Source organism: Sorex araneus, chromosome X (assembly GCF_027595985.1).
Source record: "Sorex araneus isolate mSorAra2 chromosome X, mSorAra2.pri, whole genome shotgun sequence".
NCBI lineage: Eukaryota > Metazoa > Chordata > Mammalia > Eulipotyphla > Soricidae > Sorex > Sorex araneus.
Genome location: NC_073313.1, coordinates 61,547,001 through 61,567,681, shown reverse-complemented (window position 1 = coordinate 61,567,681; position 20,681 = coordinate 61,547,001). Strand labels below are relative to the sequence as shown.

The window sequence follows — 20,681 nt, the reverse complement described above, 5'->3', positions numbered from 1 at the left end:
GAGTAAGCCCTGAATATTGCCAATGTGGCTCCCCCAAATAAAAGAGAAATGAAAATTTTGAGATAATTGTTGGTTCACATGTGGTTTTAGCATGCAGGGCTGGAGCGATAGCACAGTGGGTAGGGCGTTTGCCTTGCACCGGGTTCGATTCCCAGCATCCTGTATGGTCCCCTGAGCACCACCAGGAGTAATTCCTGAACACAGAGCCAGGAGTAACCCCTGTACATCGCTGGGTGTGACCCAAAAAGCAAAAAAAAAGTAGCATGCAGGGGCCAGAGTGATGATACAGTGGGGAGGGCATTTGCCTTGCATGTGGCCAACCCAGGTTCAATTCCCAGCATCCCATATGGTCCCCTGAGCGCTGTCAGTAGTAATTCCTGAGTGCAGAACCATAAGTGACTCCTAAGAGCATCTGGCTGTGACCCCCCAACACCCCCAAAAATAGTATATGAAGAGTGGCTATGCCATTGGACTGTGTCACCCAATTTTGGTATAAAAAGGATCTACACAAAGAAAAAGATTTTAAGAAAATTAATAAAATCATCTCAGTGAACAATTTTAAGTATCCTTGAACAGTGAAAACAGAGTGACAGAAAAGAGAATGAACAGTTTTAGCAAAGAATATAAGAGACAAAATAGGAAAAATTAAAAACTGACAGCACAGTTTAGTTTACAATGCCTCCATGTATTATTTCAGCATCAGGATGCAGAGGAGAAAGAAGATATCTTGTGAATCTTCAGGAAATCACACTGAGTGAAAAATTCTACTCCCGGGAACCAAGGAACTAGTACAGTAATTAAGGCATTTGCTTTCATGCCACTGACTCTGGCATAAGTAGCCTGGACCATAGCTGAGTGTGCTCCCTACCCCCCAAGAAAAACAAAAAAAAAAACACTTCCAAAGGATCATATTGTAGCATCCCATTTATAGAATGGCCTTTAAGTGACAAAGGCACAGAAAGAACAGATGACTAGTTGCCAGGGTCTAATAAAGGGAGGGGTGGGGAAGGAAACGGGCATGGTTGTTAAAGGACTTTAGGGAAGGACTTTAGGGGTCCTTGTGGTGGGTGATAAAAGCGTTCTGCATGTTTACTGGATCAGGGTCAACTTCCTGTTCCCGGGTCCTAGTAGCATTTTGTACCATACTATACAGCTTCTCCCACTTTGGCTACAAATGGGGAGGTTCCTAGGACTTCCTCCTTGAATTCATTTATTTGCTGGGACTTCAGGAAAACTCGTTCTTATACTTAGCTGTTTATTCTGTAATTAAGGCTGTGCTAAAGACACAGGAGCAGCCAAATGAGGAGGCCCAGAGGGTGAGTTTTAGGAGGATGTCAACCTAGGAGCATCTGTCCACACGGGGTTGGGGTGTGTTACCTTCCCGGCATGGGCTATGTTCAACCTATGCTTTGGGAGTTTTTATGAATGACCCATCACATAGTCAAGTTTAGTTCTTAACTTCATTTCCCACCCCTTTCTGGAGGATGGGACCCGAATCAGAAAATTCCAGGCTTCTGATTGGGCTGTCCGGAGAAGCAGCCCTATCAAGCTGCCTACACAGCTTCTTTAGAACAGAAGATGTTCCAATCATATCTGAAAGTCTAGGGTTTTAGGGACTCAGTACGAGCAGTCACATATTAGAGCAGGTACTCCTAGCACTCCAGTTTGTGCGGTTCCAGGAGCTTCATGTTAGGAACAGACTTTTCATCTTGATTCCATGAAAGCCATTTATATGTGTTAACTCTTGGACACTTGGCTTGCTTCAGTATGTGAAGACCTATACTAACTTGTTTCATACCAGGCTTGCAGCATATGCAGGAGTTGAGGAGGGCAGGTCCAGATTGCTGGGGTGCAGTCTGGGAGGCCGAGGCAGGTCCAGAGAACTGGGGTGCAGCCTGGGAGGCCGAGGCCCATCAGTTGTGAAAGGTGACCTAGAGGACTGGGACCAACTACTCCCATATCCCAGCTTCTCAGCCACCCCACTCCAGCCATGTCTGCTGATTGAGAGGTTGGTGTGCACCCCATTACCAGTTGAGAGAAGAGCTCAAACTGGGCGGGGGGGGCAGAGATACTTCCTCGGTGTCAGGATAAATGGCGGGCCCTGGTCCTGACTGCAAACTCGTGCTTTCTAGGAGCTGTCAGTGGCCTCCCTCTGCCTCCCTTGGGAAGGTATTTTCTGAAGTCCCTTAGGGTTTTAAACTTGGTCAGGGCACCGCACTCCCCTTCTTCGAAGGAAAACTGAGGTCACGTGCAGACACAAAGACGCCCCTCTGCACTTTCCTGGCCCCATCAGATTTCGATTGCGGAAGATGGCGAACAGCACTGGGCCTGCAATTCTGTATTTCAACCTGCAGACTGAAGGACTACTTGGGTTGACCCTCCCAGTCTCACCAAGACGCTGTGTGACTCTGTGATCATAATAGCAGATTTTTTAGCAAACATCCCAGTTAGCATCTCCATCCAGCAGTGCAGGCTTGTTGGCTGTGTGTAGCTGCTGCCTGCCCACCAGGCGCTTCTTGCCTTAGCTTTCAGTTGTCGCTCTCAAGTTAGAGACAAGGGGGCAAATACCTGTGGTGGTAACAAGTGGAAGCAGGGGTTTGGAGAGGAGGTGGCATGGATTCTCCCAGGGAGCCTGAAGGTGGTGGAGACAGGCTCTGAAGTATCAAGTGGGGCTCTAATCTTTTCCATGTGGCAAAGCCATAGCATAAAGACAGTGTCGCCGACTGCCCAGGCTCCCAGAACTGTGCCATGTTCCTCTCCGGAGCCTTGGTTCTCACGTCAGAAAATGGAACCAGTGACTGTTTTTACGCTACAGGGTGATTCTGAGAATGCAGTGACTTTATATAAAGTGGTTCGAAGACTGTCTGGCACCTAAACGTTGCTTCGCGAGTATTTTTATGTGATAGAGCAGCAGCCACAGGGAGCCAGAATGGAAAAGGAGATATTTCAACCAGAAGAGCAGAGAGAAGGAGGGAGTAGTGGGTGAGAACTAACTTCCTCATCTTTTCAAATGGGAGGGCAACAAGTGCTGTTGAAAGTCTCCGAAGGAAGAAGAGGTGTGCTGCATTGACAGCTGAGTGAAGACAGACCTTCAGCTCATCACTTGAAGACACGTGGCTGTCCCTAAAGACTGAAACTCAGAGCAGGGAGGCCTTCTCCGCTGACTTTTTCTTGCTGTACAGGTCCTATTTGGAGTTTTTCAACATAAGCATGCCTTGGATTGATTTTGTTATTCCTTGAAGTAAAATTAATGAATGCTAAACTTCACAGATTCAGAGCGTGCAATTGGATTGTTTTTGACATAGGCACATACTTGTGAATCTACCACCACAATAAAGGTGCTAAACATGTCTATGACCCATGCCCCGCAAAAAACTAAGCCAGGTTTCTGTTTCTTAGCCTGAGTCATCTCTTCAGGAACAGATGGACTTCAGATCTCTTCCATTGCAGCGTCTCTTACTTCAGAGTATTTTTCTTCCAGGAGTTTCCATGGTGATCCAATGATGTTGGTGTATGTTTTTTTTAAAAACTCTGTAGTTTTACATCCATATGACCCTCTGCCAGCCTGAGTCAAACCGATGTAGCTGCTAAAAATTTGGCCTGATCTTGTGATTAGTCCACAGATTCTGGACTTCCCGATGCAGAAATGGAAGACAGTTACTGTGTGCTTTTCAGCTGCTCTCTCAGCAGTGACCGCTGCTTGCCCATCCCAAGTGGCCACGTCCACTTCCTGTTCAGTCAGGACTTCCAGCCTACGGGAGTAGAAATAGGATCCCCGAACTCTGTTCCACTTACAAAATTGGTTTTTCCTGACATGGGATGGCAATGGGGGTGTTCCACCCCTCCCTCCCAATACCCACCAGTCCCCCTCTTCCCACCGGAGCTGCCCCTGGGCTCTCTGGAGGCAGCCTGTGGCCTTTGGGGACTTTGAATCGCAAGTTGCCCCTTGGAAATATTATTTCCATGGAATGTGGGTTAAGATTTGTGTTTCACTGGGTTTTATTATCCCATTAACACGCTGCTGAGCTGTGCTCTGGGTTAAATGTGGAAGCTTTTGTGGGTTTTGGGTGCATTTTGATTTGTTTCTGTGGGCTGGGCTGGGAGCAGAACCGCCTTTTTATATCATTGTTTCCATGGGGCAGAATGCACTCAGTATTCCAAACAGACACGCAAATGAACTTTTCCAACCTAGCCTGTTCACAGTGGCTCGTAATAGCACTTGACAGAGAGGTTTGTGTTTGAAATAATGTTGTTTGTCTTAGCCCAAGGGCGATAAATTTCCGCAAATCGTAGACTTGCCTGCAGATCCTAGGATGAATATGTTAGGATTGATTTGACATCAGATAAAACTTAGAGGGCAAATGTGTTAGAATTGATCTGGTTGGTTTTGCTTGGAGGAGATGATGTTTCTCGGACAATGGGCTGGTGAGCTTAACAGCATCTTGTGCGGGGTCAATAGTCCCGGGTCCATGATGATGATGTTCTGTATTTTAACTAACAGGTTTTCAGGAGGCCTGATCTAAGGGTAAGGATATTTGGCTTTTGGCAGATGGGCCTCCCACTTGTGTGTCTCTGTGCTTTATTGAACACTTAGTCTCTTTACCTTCTCCCTGGTTTTTAATGAATCACTTGGATCAGTTTGCTCTGCTGTGTCATAGCTTTAAGTGTTCACTAGAAATGCTTTATTTGTTAGCATTTTTATGTGCAATAAAAGCCAATGTGTGTGAGGTCAAGATGCTAAAATTTGCTACCAGTTGCAATACCGAATTGCCCTATATTATTTATTCTGACCAAGTGAATGTTCATGGCAGTGCTGAGAGTTCTCCTGTAACTCCTTTTCATCTTGTAATTCATGCTAAAGAATTTAGTAATAGCAACAAACAGGAGGTCAGTTATTGTTCATTCTTTTACAATTTCAAGTCACTTTTGTGTTTGCATGCACAAGCCAAAAGGCAAAAATGTTAATCTGAAAGAGAAAGGTAGCAAAATCAGTTCTATTTACTAGTTCTTAAAATACCTGCATAGTTGTTACAACCAGCAGATCACATCATATATTTTCCTCATGACTGCCTCCCTTTATTTCAGAATATCCATAAAGCAAGACAAAGATTGGTAACGTGCATGCGTTTAATCCTGAGTATCGGGTGTTGACAACTTACTGATTTCTGTGAAATGAAAACAATGTGGATTTTGACAGAACAACTTAATGATTTCCATTTTAAGTTTTTAGTCTCATTGAAGACAATGAAGTAGTATAAAATGAGTAGGTTTAGTCTAATTCTTGTTCTAGTAGATTTATTTTTGTTTAATCTTCTTTTCACCATATTTTCTTTTGCTCCTGGGAATCACTTTCACTGATTCACATTGTTAAATCTCATTGTTTTGTTTTCTACTTGTGCATGGACTTTGAAATGATGTGTTGTTTTCTTGTTTACTCATTCATCCTTTCTGTTTCAAAATGTTTTGGTTCAACAACAATTCCTTTTCTTTGTATTAAAAAAAGAATGGAAATTTTTAAATACCGCATTAAGAAAGTTACATTACTTTGAAGGATAGCAGTACCAACTGCATCTGAAATTTAATCAGATGATGGAGTACAAACATGTAGAGAGCTACTTAGCTATACCATGTTACAAACAAGGAAGATGCAAAGTAAGAACTCTCAGAGCTTTCTTGCTACTTCTCTGATTTCCTAGAATATCATGAAAGAAAAAAGTATATATGCTAAAGTTTAATATGTTCTGCCTGGGATATTTGACACAATTTTAAAGGGGTCATTTTCTTATCATCTTCAGTACTTATGTGCTTTAGATTACTGACTGAACCAAAAGTCCAATTTTCAAGTTTCAAAAACCGATTGATTCCTTAAAGTGGTTAAGGACAGTATACCTTGAAAGGAATTGAGAAAAATTTAAAGCTCTGTGACCTTTTAGCTGTTTGGAGCACACTGATAACTGTAGTTAGAGTTATTCAGTGTGATATTGGTTCATAAGTCACAATACTTAATTAGTAGGTTATATATTTTTGTATCTGTATTATACATGCATATGATTTTTCAGCATGTGAAATGTGCATGTGCATGTGTGTGGATGTTTGGTTAATAGCAGTGGGATTGACTCCTTTCAGCCTCCGCTCCCTGGACCAGTGCCAGTGTGAAAAGGTTGAAAACTTCTGCTTTAGACTATAGGAATACTTGCTGTGTTTTAAATACCTGTCTGAAAATGGCCTCCATATTGTGGCTTGATTTTTCCCTTTAGCAGATATGTTCTTTCTGCGGTTTAATTTATTTTCTATGGGCATATGTTGTGTCTGTTATTTTTGGTCGATTGCTGTGTGCTGTATTGGTGCTTGAATTTGAAGAGACATTGCTTTCCTAGAAGTCCATGATACCTGTCTGCTCATTATTTTTCTGTGCCCACACATGTGCAATGGACCCTATAGATACTGCATTTTAGGCCGAGGAAGCCGTAGAGGTTATTTCCTTTACTCCAAGGGGGAAAAGGTGAATTTGCAAAACCATGAAAAGGTGTGTCAACTTTTACATGCTGCTGTCTCTTTTAAAAAAAGAACTTCTGTCCTTTCACCTGTGTGTTTGCACGTGTTTCTTTCTCCTCTTTGCCTTTTCTTGTTCATGCACCTGTTGCCGTGCAGGAGTTTCAGGAAGAACACAATGGCTACCCTTCTGAAGCGGAAGCTGATCAGGTGGCAAGTTGTACATGTTCATCTGTTTGTAGCTACAGACCGTGTATTTAGAAGCCATTTCATACTAGATTTCTCGACGAAAAGCAGAGGTTTCCCATGCTTTTCCGACTATTGTAGTGCCTTCCTGTTCAACTCTGGTAGATTTCATTAAGACATTATTTGCAAGAATTGGTTTATCCAACGTTTCTGTCAACCTGAAATCTGTTTACCTTTGCTCCTCAGTTTCCCCAGGTGGGCTTAACTAGGCTCAGTCTCCACAAGGTTCTGAAGTGCTTCCAAAGACTTCCAGGATAGATGTGGGTGCTCCTTGAGGGTGCATTTTTGCTTTAGCAAATGTGGTGTTCTGTGCCCAGCATGATACCTGGTACTTTGTAGGTATGTGTGGACGAGTCTATATATTTCGTACCTGTTAATCAGAAGGAAAAATCATTTTTTATTGAGTGCCTGTTCCTTGCTCCATACCTCTGGACCCTCTGGAGTCTTGTAAAGCAGCAGAGCTCTCCCCCGAGCTTACGGAGGAGCTGTCTGTGTGAAACTGCTGGGAGCATGGGGCCAGGGAAGTGTGGCTTCCAGTGCCTTTGCCCTGTGTCCCCCTCCTTTGGTGACCCTGAGATTACCTTGAAGCACCCTGTAGAAAATGTGCAGCCAATAGAAAAACCATCACCCAGCATCCTAGATTATGGGGAGACTAGGAGAGACAACAGGACCATTGGGGATGGGGGGAGGCGAGGGGATCTTGCAGACAAATTCCTGGAGCAGGTGGGCCTTAGAGACCCCTTCAGGGTCTTCAAAACAGGAGTTGATGAAATCAATAGAGGGAATTCCTCAACTGGGTGCCCCTGGAGCAAAGGCACCAAGACGAATGGTGAGGTCAAATTTCATTCCATTCTTGGATTATGCTCTACTGGGTTGGATAAATCAAGGGTCAAATCATGTCCTGTGCAACTTGGTAGTTGCAGTCAAAGCTTAATATAGCACAAGTCTGAGTCCTCTCTCCTAACCCAGCTTTCTCAAGGGGATCTACTGTACTCACAAGACAATGAGCCTTTACAAGCTGTTCTCCTCTTCAATTCCTATGCTGAAGCAAAATGTGTTTGCAATATAAAACAAACCTTTTTCTGGGGTAATCCTGTGCAGTGGGAGTCTTCCATTTTATTCTGATGGCTGCTTTTCCATCCCTTAGCCAGCAAGCTCCTGGTTTGTTATTGGTTGAAAGGGTTGGCTCATCCACTTACTCACACCTCAGACATGTATATGCACAGCTCGGGCAGGTCAGGTTGAGCATGACGACCACAAGAGAAGAGAGAGACATTTGATCTTCCACCTGCATCTTGCGAGCCTCAAACATTCTCAAAATATTCCCACTCTCCTCACAACCCCCTCCATAATGTTTTCTAATTTGACGACTTTGAAGTAATTTTTTAGGAAATATTTGATTTTTAATGAAAAATGTTATATAAAATTGATCTAGAAATCACATGCCTCCAAAACATGCCTTATATATAATACATTCACAGAAACCTTAATTTCTTTTCTAGAAAGCAAAGAAAAATTTTGTTTGGTGTGGTTTACTAAAAGTTCAAAGAAAACCACATTTCTCCCTGCCCTTCCATATTTTGCTGATTAGAATAGCTTGATTTAGTAAGTAGATTTTCATTAGCATTTTTGGTTTTTTGGAGGGCCACACACTGCAGTACTCAGGGCTTACTCCTGGCTTGTGCTCTGGAATCACTCCTGGTGGGCTTGAGGACCATATGAAGTGCCGGGGATTGAACCCGGGTTGGTCATGTGCAAGGCAAGCACCCGGTCCAATTCTTACTGATTTTTAAAAGCATTAAGGAGTTGAAGTCTATATAGTATGATATTGATCAATTAAAATAAGTTTTAATATGTAATGTTGGACATAACTTAAACCTTGGATATTGATTAAAATAACATTTTCATTTTTAACCATGGTATAAAATTAGCTACATGTTTAGACAATAAATGATTAGTGAAGTTTTGAATGTTTATAAAGCTAGACATTTAAAAGTCTAAATACTTGTTTATTATGTAAAATATTTTTCAAATTAGATATGACAATAAAAATAAATGCTGAAATATTTATTTAAATATTCTGGCACTGCATGGTCCTGAGCACCGGCATGTGTGATCTAAAAGCCCCCAAACAAAATGTTTTCTACCACCTCCATAAAAATTTTGGCTCAAAAATATTTTTAAAACCAATTTTTAACAAAAATTCAAGCCAAATAAAATTTCTCAGCATTCCAGTGAACCCTAATCTCCAGTTTTACTGTTTGTGGAGAAAGGGGGGCGGAGAATTATATTTTGTGTCCTCCCTGGAGAACATACAGCCATGGCCAATGTTTAACACTGAAATTTGCTCTATCTTCTGAGCTTTATTCCTCTGTTTTCTGAAATTGGATTAAACTGCTGTTAATGGTGTTTTTAAGTGAACCATTAAGTGCTTTAATAATGCAGATTGAAACATTCTTATGACTATAAAATCATTTTGAATTTTTAGAAATCAAATTAGAATGATAAATGACATGCATTATTAATCTTTTGCTTCGCATTTTTATGCTGAAGACTTAGCATCATTCAGTCTGTTTTACTCAGAGAACTAGTGACCTCCCCCATTAAGAGGGGTTTTGTTCTGTTTTTGAGAAAGCGGTTGCCCCTGAGCAAATCAATGTGGGAAGGCTCCGTGTACTCTAGCGCCCCCTTGCTGATTCTGCATGCCATAACATGAGAGACACCTCACCGAAACTCAACAGTTAAACATGTATTCTTTTTAACCCAGCATTCCCCAAACCTTTGCAAACAAAAAGACCTATTTGCATCTCTTGGGAATTGAGTGCTCTCTGAAACACAGCTTGGGAATGGCTAGGCCTCTGGACACCTTATTCTTATTCATGGCACATGATGTCGGAGATGCCAAGGAGAAAGGCACCAGTTTCCTTGGCCGCATCTCATGGGGTGGCAGTACCTTGGAAACGCGCCCTAAGCTCACACTGTCCCCCAGCTCCATTTTCTCAGCCTGGGTAATCGGTACCATCCCGCCCAGCTCATTGGAGATGGGTCATTTGGGCTGCAGTGCCAATCTGGACACTTAGAAATATGGGCACATGTCTTTCCAGTCTTCCAAGTGTCGCTGGAAGTAGATTTGCAAGAAACCGGAACTTGCTCCATGGCAGTGGGTGGCGTGCTGCCGGGCGCCTGTTGGCACACAATCTTGTGGTCTGGTCTGGGTGCCAGTCCCCAGCTCCTCGGCTCTGCGCATGTGCAGTCCAGCACAGGTAGCTGGGCAGCCAGACAACAGCTCAGGGCTTTCCACGTCTGTGGTATTGCCCCGAGAGCTTCCCTAGCTATTTTAATTAGCCTTCCGGTTTCCCACCCTCTCTCCCAGGGACGGCCATTTCTACAGCTGCCTAAGCACCAACATCTACTGTTGATTTTATTTGTCTTAGTTTCATGCTCAGAAGGTAACTTTTTTTCTGCCCTTGCTTTCAAATTCTGGAGGCACCTTATAATAGCTGTCTGTGTAGTGATTACAGTATCTGTCATGTCCAGTCATTTCTGTATTAATGCTTTCTGTGAACTTGAACTCTGTATAACAATTTGCTAGACTATGCAGCATGGTGTCCTGTGATGCTGAGCTTGGAGACTGTGTCATGGAGGGGTGGGGTGGGGCATACGTTTTGCACGCTTCAGTCACCTTGTCGCAAGAGCGCAGAGCACCACGATCCTACCCTGGTCGAGAGAGGGAAGTTAAAATTTACTCCTGTTTGACTTCCTTTGCCAGGCTCTCCGCGATGGAAATAAGCTGGCTCAGATGGAAGAAGCACCACTCTTTCCAGGAGAATCAATTAAAGCCATTGGTAAGTCCCCCTGCTTAGAGAGATCTAGGAAACGAAATGGCACTGACTTGAACGCACGGGTTATCTATGTGCAGGAGATAAGCCTGGCGAACTTAATTGGAAAGCAGAAGGGCTAGTCTGTTCATTCCTTTTCCCCTTAACTTCATTTAAACACTGTGGTTTACAAAGCTGTCCATAATACAGTTGTTCGGGGCACTCCGCATTCTAGCACCAATCCCACGACCTTCCTTCCACCACTGAGTCCAGTGTCCTACCCTACCAAGCCTTAGCAGACACAAAATAATTTATTTTATATTGCTTGTTACAATGAAATGATAAGTGGAATTATCAAAAAATAGTTCTGTATAAAAAAACTATTGACAGTTGTTATATCTCACAATGGCATTACTACAGTCTTGTCTGAGGATTCACTGTGCTGTTTTCTTGCTAGCTGGGCCTCTGTGTTACTGATTTTGCTCCTGGGGCTTAGTGGGCTTTTATGCTACTTTCCCATCTCATGTGCTGTGCTACTTACTGGGCTGTCAGTTTTGTGGACTTCGGAGGTGTAGCGCATGCTCTGAGCCCCAGGGTCTGTAGAGCTGGGACCATTCTCCACCCACCCCCTCCCAAGGAGCCCCAGAGTTTTCAGCCTGAAGACCAGTGTGCCTGGGAGTTTTGTTGGATTGGCACCTCTTCAGAAATTTATCGAGATGCTGGGTTATTTCTCCAGTAGAGGCTGTGGGGTGTGGGTGCAGCTGTGGGCACTGGAGCAGGGCAGGGACTTGGCCTGCCCCTTCCCAAGGAGGCCTGAAAAGGAGAGACCTGTGACTCATTTGCATGGTCTCTGCCGAGCTTAGTTGTGAAGCTGGGCTGTTTCTAGCTGAGCCCGTGGGGTGAGACTACTTTAAGCGCCCACTGAGAGGTCCAGTCTTTTCTATTCCTCATGAATGGAGGCTGAGACACTACCTGTGTCGTCAAGTCAGTTTGTTGCAATTTTTCACTCCGAGGAAAATGTGTCAATGCAAAAGCCATATCCTCTTTGATTGATTGATTGATTGATTGATTTTTTTAAACAACCATCACATTATTTTTCTCGTGAGTCAGCCAGGCAGTTGTCTTTTTGGTTTCGTTTTTGGGGCCACACCCAGCGGTGCTCAGGGGTTACTCCTGGCTCTGTGTGCTCAGGAGTTACTCTTGGTAGGCTCAGGGAACCCTATGGGTTGCCAGAGACTGAACCTGGGCTGCTGCATGCAAGGCAAAATGCTTTACCCGCTGAACTATCATTCTGGCCCCCTCCTATTTTAATAGTTTCCAGAAGTTGGTGAAAAAAGCAACTCATACACTTCTTATAAGTTCTGTTTTAATGCCCAGGTGTGCCATGACTCGCACAAAAGGGTACATGTCACCTCTCTATTCTAGAAGGGTGATGGCCCGAGGGCCCACCATCTTGGGTTCTGAGTGCCAGGCTTTCCTGCAATGGTGCACTGTGTGGGGGACGCAGGGCCATTGGACTGGACTTCCGCTAGCTTCCACTCTCATGGATTCCTTGCAGAAGCTTGTGCCTGGTCTCAGAGCTCAGGGTAAGGTCATCTGGTCAGGACTTGGGTGTAGCTGAGCGATCCCAGCAGGGCTTCCCCATGCTGCTGTCACTGGGTGTCTTAGGCTGTGGCTCTGCTCTTTGGCATTGGGAGCTTCATTCATTCCTGACTGAGAATTCCTGACTGAGAATGCTGCTGCTCCAGTTAGCCAGCCACACGGGTTTCACATGTCCAGCATGAAGACTTGCGAGCCATTACACACCTGGGAAGATGGCATCACAGTCGGGATGATGGCCATGTCCCTCACTCCCAATACCTTCCCCATACCCTTTTAGTAGCCCTACCCACTGGTGCATGCCTGCCTGGCCCTGTGCTCTCGAGGCTACTTTTCTAGAATTTCTACAAATATACTGATTGGATGTAATCTCACTTTTGTCTAGCTTCTTCCACCCAGCAGAATTACTTTGATAGTCATTCACAAAACAACAGTCTGTCCTCAATATTGTTCAGCAGGATCTCACATGTGGCTTCCCCATCCATTGGTTGGTGGATCTTGCGGTTGTCCATGTTGTTTGTGAATGTTTGGAGCAGCTTGATTTGTCATAGCCTAACAAGTCTCCCAGTTCCCAGGCCCAGCACCCTCATGTGCCCTTCCATCCGGCCACCCTGACCTCTGTTGGCCTCGCTTCTTCCTCCCTTTTTCTGTCCTCCTTCCCCTCTGCTTCCTCGCTGAGTTATGTGAATCTTTTTCTTGGATCTCTTATGTGACTTGTGATGACAGCGTTTATTACACTGTAGTAGAGCGGTAGCATCTCTCATGGGTCGCAAGCTGCTTTTGTGCAGTTTTATTCAGAACCCCTGTAATCAGCGGCTTAATGAGTTCTATAAAAGTTTAGTGGAAATGTCTAGAGAATTTTACTGTAATATAATTTGAATAACTTTTTTTCTATTCTAGCTTATCTGTTAGTAATTCTTATCATTCCAGAGGAATGGTGTGAACACACATAGGAATCAACCCCTAAATGTTCCCAGATGCATTGATAGGAATAATCACTGTATCACTGTTTCACTGTCATCCCATTGCGCATTGATTTGCTTGAGTGGGTGCCAGTAACGTTTCTATTTGTCCCTGTCTCGTTCAGGGTCAGGGGAATGAGGCCCATTATTGTTACTGTTTTTGGCATATCAAATACTCCACAGGTAGCTTGCCAGACTCTGCTATGCAAGATTCTGCATTGCTCTCTTCCGGGAGCTTTGTTTTATAGTCTCTGGATCTTGGCCATTGATGAGATTACATGGCACTGGGGGGCAGTTTGTGGGTGTGACTGCCAAGCTACTGGAAAACTGGGGATCTGGGTAGAGGAGGCCCAGTCCCAATCCCAGCAGGCTTAGAGATCTCAGCCACGGGTCCTGCATACCTGGGTATCCCTTCGGGTTCCTTCATGAGTGAGGCTCATTCGAGCATGTGGAGAGTGGCCTTGAGCATGGCTGCAGCTGGGTTTTGGAGGTTTTCGGCTGCCGGGGCTCTGCTTGGGGCGGGGAGGGAGACTCAACCCACCCCCCTCCGAGGGGGCCCCGGTAAAGACAACCTGGCACGGAGAGATGAGGTTCTGTGTTGCTCTCTTCCAAGAGTTTCACTTTATAGTCTCAGGATCTTGGCCCTTGATGAGATTACATGGTGCCAGAGGAGTAAGAAATGAAAATTAGTATGGGGGCTGATAAGGAGTTTGAGCAAAGAAGTCTTCTCCACCTTCAATGCTAAGGTCCTAGTTTTTGTCATGTCTAATGAATTTATCAGGGGACAGTGCTTAGCTTTAATTGGTTTTCAGTAGCAGTAATGTACAAAACTGTAGCCTAGGGTTTGGGGAGTTTAAGGAATGTGTTTTGGGGTATCATTAGTTTATTACTCAGGAAGAATGTTAGCCTACTGGAAAAAAAACACCTACCAAGAGACCCCCCAACTGAAAACCTCATTAAGTAGCAAATCAAAATTTTTGTTTTAAAGTGAAATTTAATTATGTCCTTCTGTCCTTATTCATTTATGCCTTTATTTCAAATAATAACCAACGTAACATTCTTAGAAAACCAGAATTACAAATGGAAATCTTTGCAATCTCGTGCTAAGGTTTAATGATGTGCAAGATCATAGCAATAGCTGCTACTTGAGACTTTTTCTTCCAGTGAAAGATGTCATGTACATCTGCCCATTCATGGGAGCTGTGAGCGGGACCCTGACTGTGACTGACTTCAAGATGTACTTCAAAAATGTGGAGAGGGTGAGTGTCTAAGCCTGCCCTATCTTTCAAAACTCTTCCGAGCAAAGTAGAGGTCACTCGCAATCACATTGCTGTGAAATCACTAGAAGCTGGGTTTGACACATTTGCAAACATAGCTGGTCTTGGGATCAGAGAGATAATTCAGCAGGTGAGGCAGTTGCCTTGCATGCATCTGACCCAGGTTTGGTCCCCAGTACCCCTTATGGTCTCCAAGCCTGTTTAGTGGAATCCCTGAGCACAGAGCCAGGAGTAAGCCATTGAGTATGGCCCAAAACCAAAACCAAGCAAGCAAACAAACAGAAAGTCCTTGGTCTCTTGTAAAGAAGGCAGCTTAAATAGTGCTGAAACCCAGAGGGAAGTCTTATGGTGGTGTTATGGGCATTGACTCTGTAAAGTTTGTTTTCCATCATGGCCTTGTTTCCTTAGTGAGGACAGAACTGTTCATACTCAGCCATCTTAAAGTACACAAGTTCTGGGATCTGGAGTGATAGTACAGCAGTCAGCACATATGCCCTGCATGCGGCTGACACTGCTTTGTTCCTGGCTCCCCACACGTGTTCTGAGCACTGTCAGGAGTGATCCCTGAGCGAAGAGCCAGCAGTAAGCCTCAAGCACCACTGGGTATGACCCCCCAGAAAAAAAAACAAACAATGCACATTCTCCTTGACACACTTTAACCACTATTCTTCATTCTCACCAGGATCCACATTTCATCCTGGATGTTCCCCTTGGAGTGATCAGTAGAGTCGAGAAAATTGGTGCCCAGAGCCAAGGAGACAACTCTTGTGGCATTGAGATTGTGTGCAAGGTAAGGTGTGAAGTCGAGGGCAAACCGCAGGGTGTGCCCGGTCTTTCCTGACACAAGAGAGGGGGCTGTGTGCCACCAGGAGCTGTTTCCTGTAGGATATCATGGGTTTGTCCTTTCCGCCTTGCCACCGGGAGCTTAGGTTTATTGGGTTACTACCATCACAGTGCTCCCATTCCTCGGTGTTTATTTGTAACCTCTTTCTTTGTGCTCTGTTAACTTTTAAATATTACTTTTCTTCTTAAGTCCTTAGCATAGTTAATTCAGAGCAATGTTCTTTTTGTATGGACACAGGAAGACAATTAATTCTATGCATTTGTAACTTGGCTGTTAATTGACTCTGAATGATACTCACTTCTGGGCATCAGTTCTCTCAACTTAAGCCGCAGTTGCCCTTACTTCCTAGCACCCCAAAAGCAGGGTCCCAATGACGAGGGACTGGATGGACTCAGGGCAAGCGATGAGCTACCCTGGCATCGAAATGGGCCGGGCCAAAGCACCCTAATACTTAACTATAAGTGAAGAGCATGATCACGGACAAATTCTGTCATGATCCAAAAAATAATAACTAGATTCGGACCCTGCTAGGGTTAGGAATGATTAATCTGGCCTGAGCACTGTAGTCTGAGATCAATAGTAAGATGTCCCCAGGAGAGCCACCCTACAAGCTCAATGTATCTCTTACTGTATCCATACAAAATAATGTTAAGAAGTAGAATTAAGATGGTAATTAAGTTATTGGACTAAGGAGAGAAGAAACACCCCTAAATGGTATTTTGCCCTCGAGCGGAATAAGGGCTTTCATATGTTGATTGTGGTACTGGACGATGGGGCAGGGTGACTACCCCCAATGCCAGGAGTTGGGGAAAGATGGGAGAGAGACCAGGGCAGCAGGATGGAGCACAGAGAGACTTGAAAGGGGGACAGAGGGAGAAGAGTATAGGGGAAGAATGCAGGAGCAGGCGCGTGGAGAGACGAGAGATATGACTGTGAGATGGGGTGTGGAGAGATTAGTGGGAGAGACAGCAGGAGGCGGGAATGTAGGGCAGTATGAGACTAGAATGGGGGGCTGAGTGAGACTGGAACAGGCGCGTGGGGAGAGTGGAATAAACGGCAACTGATCATCAACCATCCTGGCCATTGTCTCCTTTTTCTGCCCATGGCCTGGGCCGCCGGGTAGGGGAGTGGCCCGAGCTGACTGAACGCAGGCGACCAGAGGGAAAGCCACTGGGGCTTTCCCTGGCCGCCCGGAGATTACAGTTTTCCGCGTGTCAGTGACTGCACCCCACTCTGGAGGCCACTGACGTCGAAAGAACCTGCTGCTGAAGCGGCGCTCCCGAGTGCGGACTGCGTGGTGGTCCTCTCAGTCACCTGGTGCTGGGATTGCTACACACAGAGATGAAAAATCAGGCCGAAAGCAGGATTTTTCAGAACAGTGCATGGCCCCGGATGTCATCAAGGGACCGCAATATTCATAGCTTCTGTGATTAAAAATGTGATTACGGTCCTTGGCCAGATTGGAATTTTTCACATGAGCTGTGATTTTTTTCCCTGTGTTGTTTCGCTGTGCTTTGTTTTGGGGGCCGCCACTGGTGGTGCTCAGGGAATCCCATCTGGTGGTATTCAGGGAAGCAGATGTGGTGCTGGGGCTCGTGTGTGGGACTCAGGTCAGCCGCGTGCAAGGCAGGGTGCCTCACTGTGCCTCTCCTTAGCCTTCACTGTGCTCAGTTTCAGTTCCGTGCCCGGCCCGCAGCGGATGAGGTTGAAATGAGCGGGATAACGAGTCCTTGAGGAAGCGCTGCAGCTGGGGTGGCTTTTCCTCCGGCTTCCGCTCCCGGACAGTGTAACGGCACCCCCACTTCTAGTCCTGCTGAGACTTCCAAGTTCAGGCCTCACATTCCCACTCTTCTGCTGCCTTTGACCATGTCAGCTCCCCCGCGTGGCCTCGATGGCAGGCGCATCATTTTTCAGGGACAAGAAGTGCTCTGTGTGCTGCTCTCCCTTGGTAAAATGAGGCTATTCCCCAGATAACAGTCGAAGCGGTATCAGAACTTAGCACGGGGGCGGGGGGGGCATGACAGGCAATGCAGTACGGGCCCGTGCCATGAGCCTGCTGAGCTGTGCAGAGTCCTGCTGTGTGCGGGTAAGGGGGGAAAGTCCTCCAGGCCTATGGGCACAGGCTGAGCAGGGCCCTCCCCCTGCAGCTCCAGCCCTGCCCCCACACTGCCCTCTCATCCTCTCTTGTTGCTCTGTCACCTCTGTACTCACGCAGCTCTGCGCATGCTCCCTCCTTGACTTGTACCTCCTTGAGGAGCAGATCAGCTCCACCAGCCGCCGAAGGGCACAAGGGTGGGTATTCTATATCGCTGGGAGGCCGGCGCGCTGGCACTCGGCTCTGCGGCTGTTTGCCTAAGAGCTTTTTCCAGCAGGGACGAGCATTCTCTGACAGCCGCTTACAAATATTTTGCAGCCCAAAGTGACCAGGTTATGTCTCAGGCCCTCACAGCAGACACAGAGCAGGCAAGGTGTGGGGCTTGTTTATCTAAGCAGGGGACCCCCATCTCCAGAGACACAAAGGGAGTGCGTATGAAAAGGGACTGTCCCTCCACCTCACGCCTGGCACCCTGTTTGGGTTGCCACAGACTCACCGTACACTCGCACGTAGGTAAAACTGGGAAACACAAGCAGGAGTGTGTAGACGGTCTGGCCTTTCTCTCTGCAGAGTGGCCTCACAGGACCCCTGTCATCTGTCAGTCCATGCAGAGCTGCTGTGTCTTTGTAATAGTTCGGTCAGAGTAGTTGCGAGGCTGTTTATTTAGTCAGCCCCTATTGAAGGCCATTTAATTTATGTAATTGCCTCCTTTCTTTCTCTGTAATAATTATAACCTCACAATAATTTCCTCATTTCTGGGTTGCTCTTGCTTTAATTGGTTTACGGTTCTTTCTGTTTTTTTTTTTTTTTGCTGGGGAGGGTATACCTGGCAGCACTTGAGCCCACACATTCCCAGGGATGGAACCCAGGGTGTCACCTACACAAGACATTTGCTCTCTGGCTGCATCACTCGCCTTAAGAATGAGATTATTTTTTTTTCACGGGGTGGTTTTCGGTCATGGAGACTGGGACCCCTCGCGGTGTTCCTCCTTTCTCTGGGCTGGACGTTGAGTGTGAGGGCAGGAAGGCTCTGCAGTGCCCGGGCTAATGATGCCCAAGGGCCTCGGGGGCTGCTCTGGGTAGCGCTCGGGAAGGTGTGGTGCAGAGATCACACTGGGGCTAGCCACATGCTGTCTGCGTGCTGGCTCCTGTAATTTCCTTTCTAGCCCTCGAGGGAGATTTGCGTGTGTGTGTGGCTAATGGCACAGATTTCTGTAGGACTCCAGAGGTGGTGGGTGTGGCTCAGTGGTCAAGTGCCCGTCTTGCATGCAGGCAGCCTGGGTTTGAGGCCCAATTCTGCAGACCCAAATGCAAAGGAGCCCAGCAAGATGTCGGAGCGGTAACTATCAGATGCCTTGCACGCACATTGCGTTGAGTTTGATCCCCCACAGCCAGTGTGGCCCTGCTAGTCCCTGGGCACTGCCACGCACAAGCAGTTTATCTCATCCCTGCACCACTGGTCTAAGCTCTGCTGGGCATGGTCACAAAAACAGTCAAGGGGGGCATGAGTCAAAGCAGCCCCGAGAGAGAAGTGCACCCCCAGAACTGGCCTTACCACCATAGCTGCTTTTCTCTCATACCGTCCTGGGGGTGCTGGGCTGGTGGCACTGTCCGCACCTGTGAGCTTGAGAAGCAGCAGTGTCATTTGTGGCAGGAAGTTGTTGAGGTCACCGTGTGATGTTGGCTCGTGGCCATGAGAATAGGAGAAACCTTCATTCTGTTTTAGGTGTGCTACAAATGCTATCATGTCGTCAAGGTGGGGGCAGCTTCAAACTCACGAGGAACCCCTGGCCCAGTTTGAATGCCCCAACCTGGGCGTCAGTGGATGAGGTTTCCTTGAACATCCCCGATCGGTTCCAATTTCCTCAAGTTAAGCCTGGTGGGAGGTGTAGTTAATCACCGTGGGTTGGCTGGCACAAGGCAGCAGGAGAAATGAAAGGAAGGAGCAGTTGGGCCTTTCACGCGGCCAACACGAGTTCAGTTCCTCCGCCCCTCTCGGAGAGCCCGGCAAGCTACTGAGAGTATTGAGCCTGCGCGGCAGAGCCTGGCAAGCTACCCGTGCATATTGGATATGCCAAAAACAGTAACAATAAGTCTCTCAATGAGAGACGTTACTGGTGCCCGCTCAAACAAATCGATGAGCAATGGGATGACAGTGACAGTGACTGTATAGCATAGTATCTGGTGTGTGAGTACATGATGCACATTGACGAGATGGATTTTGCTAATTACTTAATAGGATATGAGGAACCTACGGCTTGCTTATAAACAGGAAGAACAGAGCAAATTGGGGATATTTGAAAACCTCAACAAACACGCCTTCCCTCTTTCCAACGGGCAGGTAAGTATCCCAAAAATAACTCCAAACAAACCCCAAAATAACCCCAACATTTTTGCATGCTTTGGTGGGGGTCCAAATCTTTCACGGTCTTTTTAGTTTCTGGTCTAATCCAGTCTTCCCCGTCACAAGGCACGTGAGTGCTCCTCTCACTCCTCCTGTTGAATTGTTCTCGTTTCAGAGGTTTTCTTCCTCCTTTTCTTCCTTTCTGTGGGTAACTAATATTAGAATATTTGTCAATCTGTGCATAATGATTAATTAGGCAAAGCTGCCACTTCATTGCTTCAGTGTTTACAGGTTGAAATAGGAATTGAAATCCACCAGCATCCCACTGAATGATGTGCTTTAGTATTGGGCACGTGATACAGGAAAGAACTAGTAACAGGAGGCCTTTGTGTTTCTTGTATCCAGACGCTATTTGCATTCAACTATAAAGAAAAATTCCCAACGAATGGATGGAAAGTTTATGATCCAGTAGCCGAATACAAGAGACAGGTAAAGTATGTTGTTTGTCAAGCTGAGCTTCCAAGACATGGCATCTTTTTCCTTCCGAAAAGGTTGAAAATGTACTGGAGAAGAAATGCTTGCAATGCAGTGGCACAGAGGATGGTGCTCCCAACCCGAACATTCCTTAGCTCCAGAACGCCCATGACTATGCTTCACCGTGAGGAGCGGGAATAAAAGGGAAATGAGCAGCTGGTTCTCATTAAATTTTCTGGTGGCGAGTTGATGGGCGAGGACCCAAACCAATGGCTGCAATAAGATTTCCAATGTGGTGCATGACTCAGTTGCCCCACCCCCACCTCGGAGCTCTTTGCTGAGTGTTTTGAGGTAGTCCAATAGCGTCATTATTTTCGATTTGTCACCACCTCATGGTGCTGTGGGGGTAGAGATTACTTATTTCAACGTTTGTCAGAAATTTCTTTCGCCAAAGGATTGTTAGTGGGTGTTTTCAAGAATGCCACCATGCTTATCTTTTATTTACAAAATGACATAAATTTATAGAATAG

At 45.9% G+C, this 20,681-nt stretch overlaps 1 protein-coding gene across 9 annotated transcripts in view; it reads left to right on the top strand.

Annotated features, from left to right (window-relative positions):
- Window positions 1–20,681, top strand: part of MTMR1 (myotubularin related protein 1) — a 69,730-nt gene that overhangs the window by 16,134 nt on the left and 32,915 nt on the right. Inside the window, exons 3-10 of one of the 9 annotated variants that reach the window (XM_055123482.1) lie at window positions 4,502–4,525; window positions 5,086–5,112; window positions 6,652–6,702; window positions 10,508–10,583; window positions 14,282–14,376; window positions 15,077–15,184; window positions 19,573–19,674; window positions 20,083–20,166. In XM_055123482.1, coding sequence (XP_054979457.1) covers window positions 4,502–4,525; window positions 5,086–5,112; window positions 6,652–6,702; window positions 10,508–10,583; window positions 14,282–14,376; window positions 15,077–15,184; window positions 19,573–19,674; window positions 20,083–20,166 — 567 coding nt within the window. Of the gene's footprint in view, window positions 1–4,501; window positions 4,526–5,085; window positions 5,113–6,651; window positions 6,706–9,929; window positions 10,188–10,507; window positions 10,584–14,281; window positions 14,377–15,076; window positions 15,185–19,572; window positions 19,675–20,082; window positions 20,167–20,681 lie in introns of those variants that run through there. The other 8 variants (XM_055123481.1, XM_055123484.1, XM_055123483.1 and 5 more) reach the window with 8 other exon arrangements.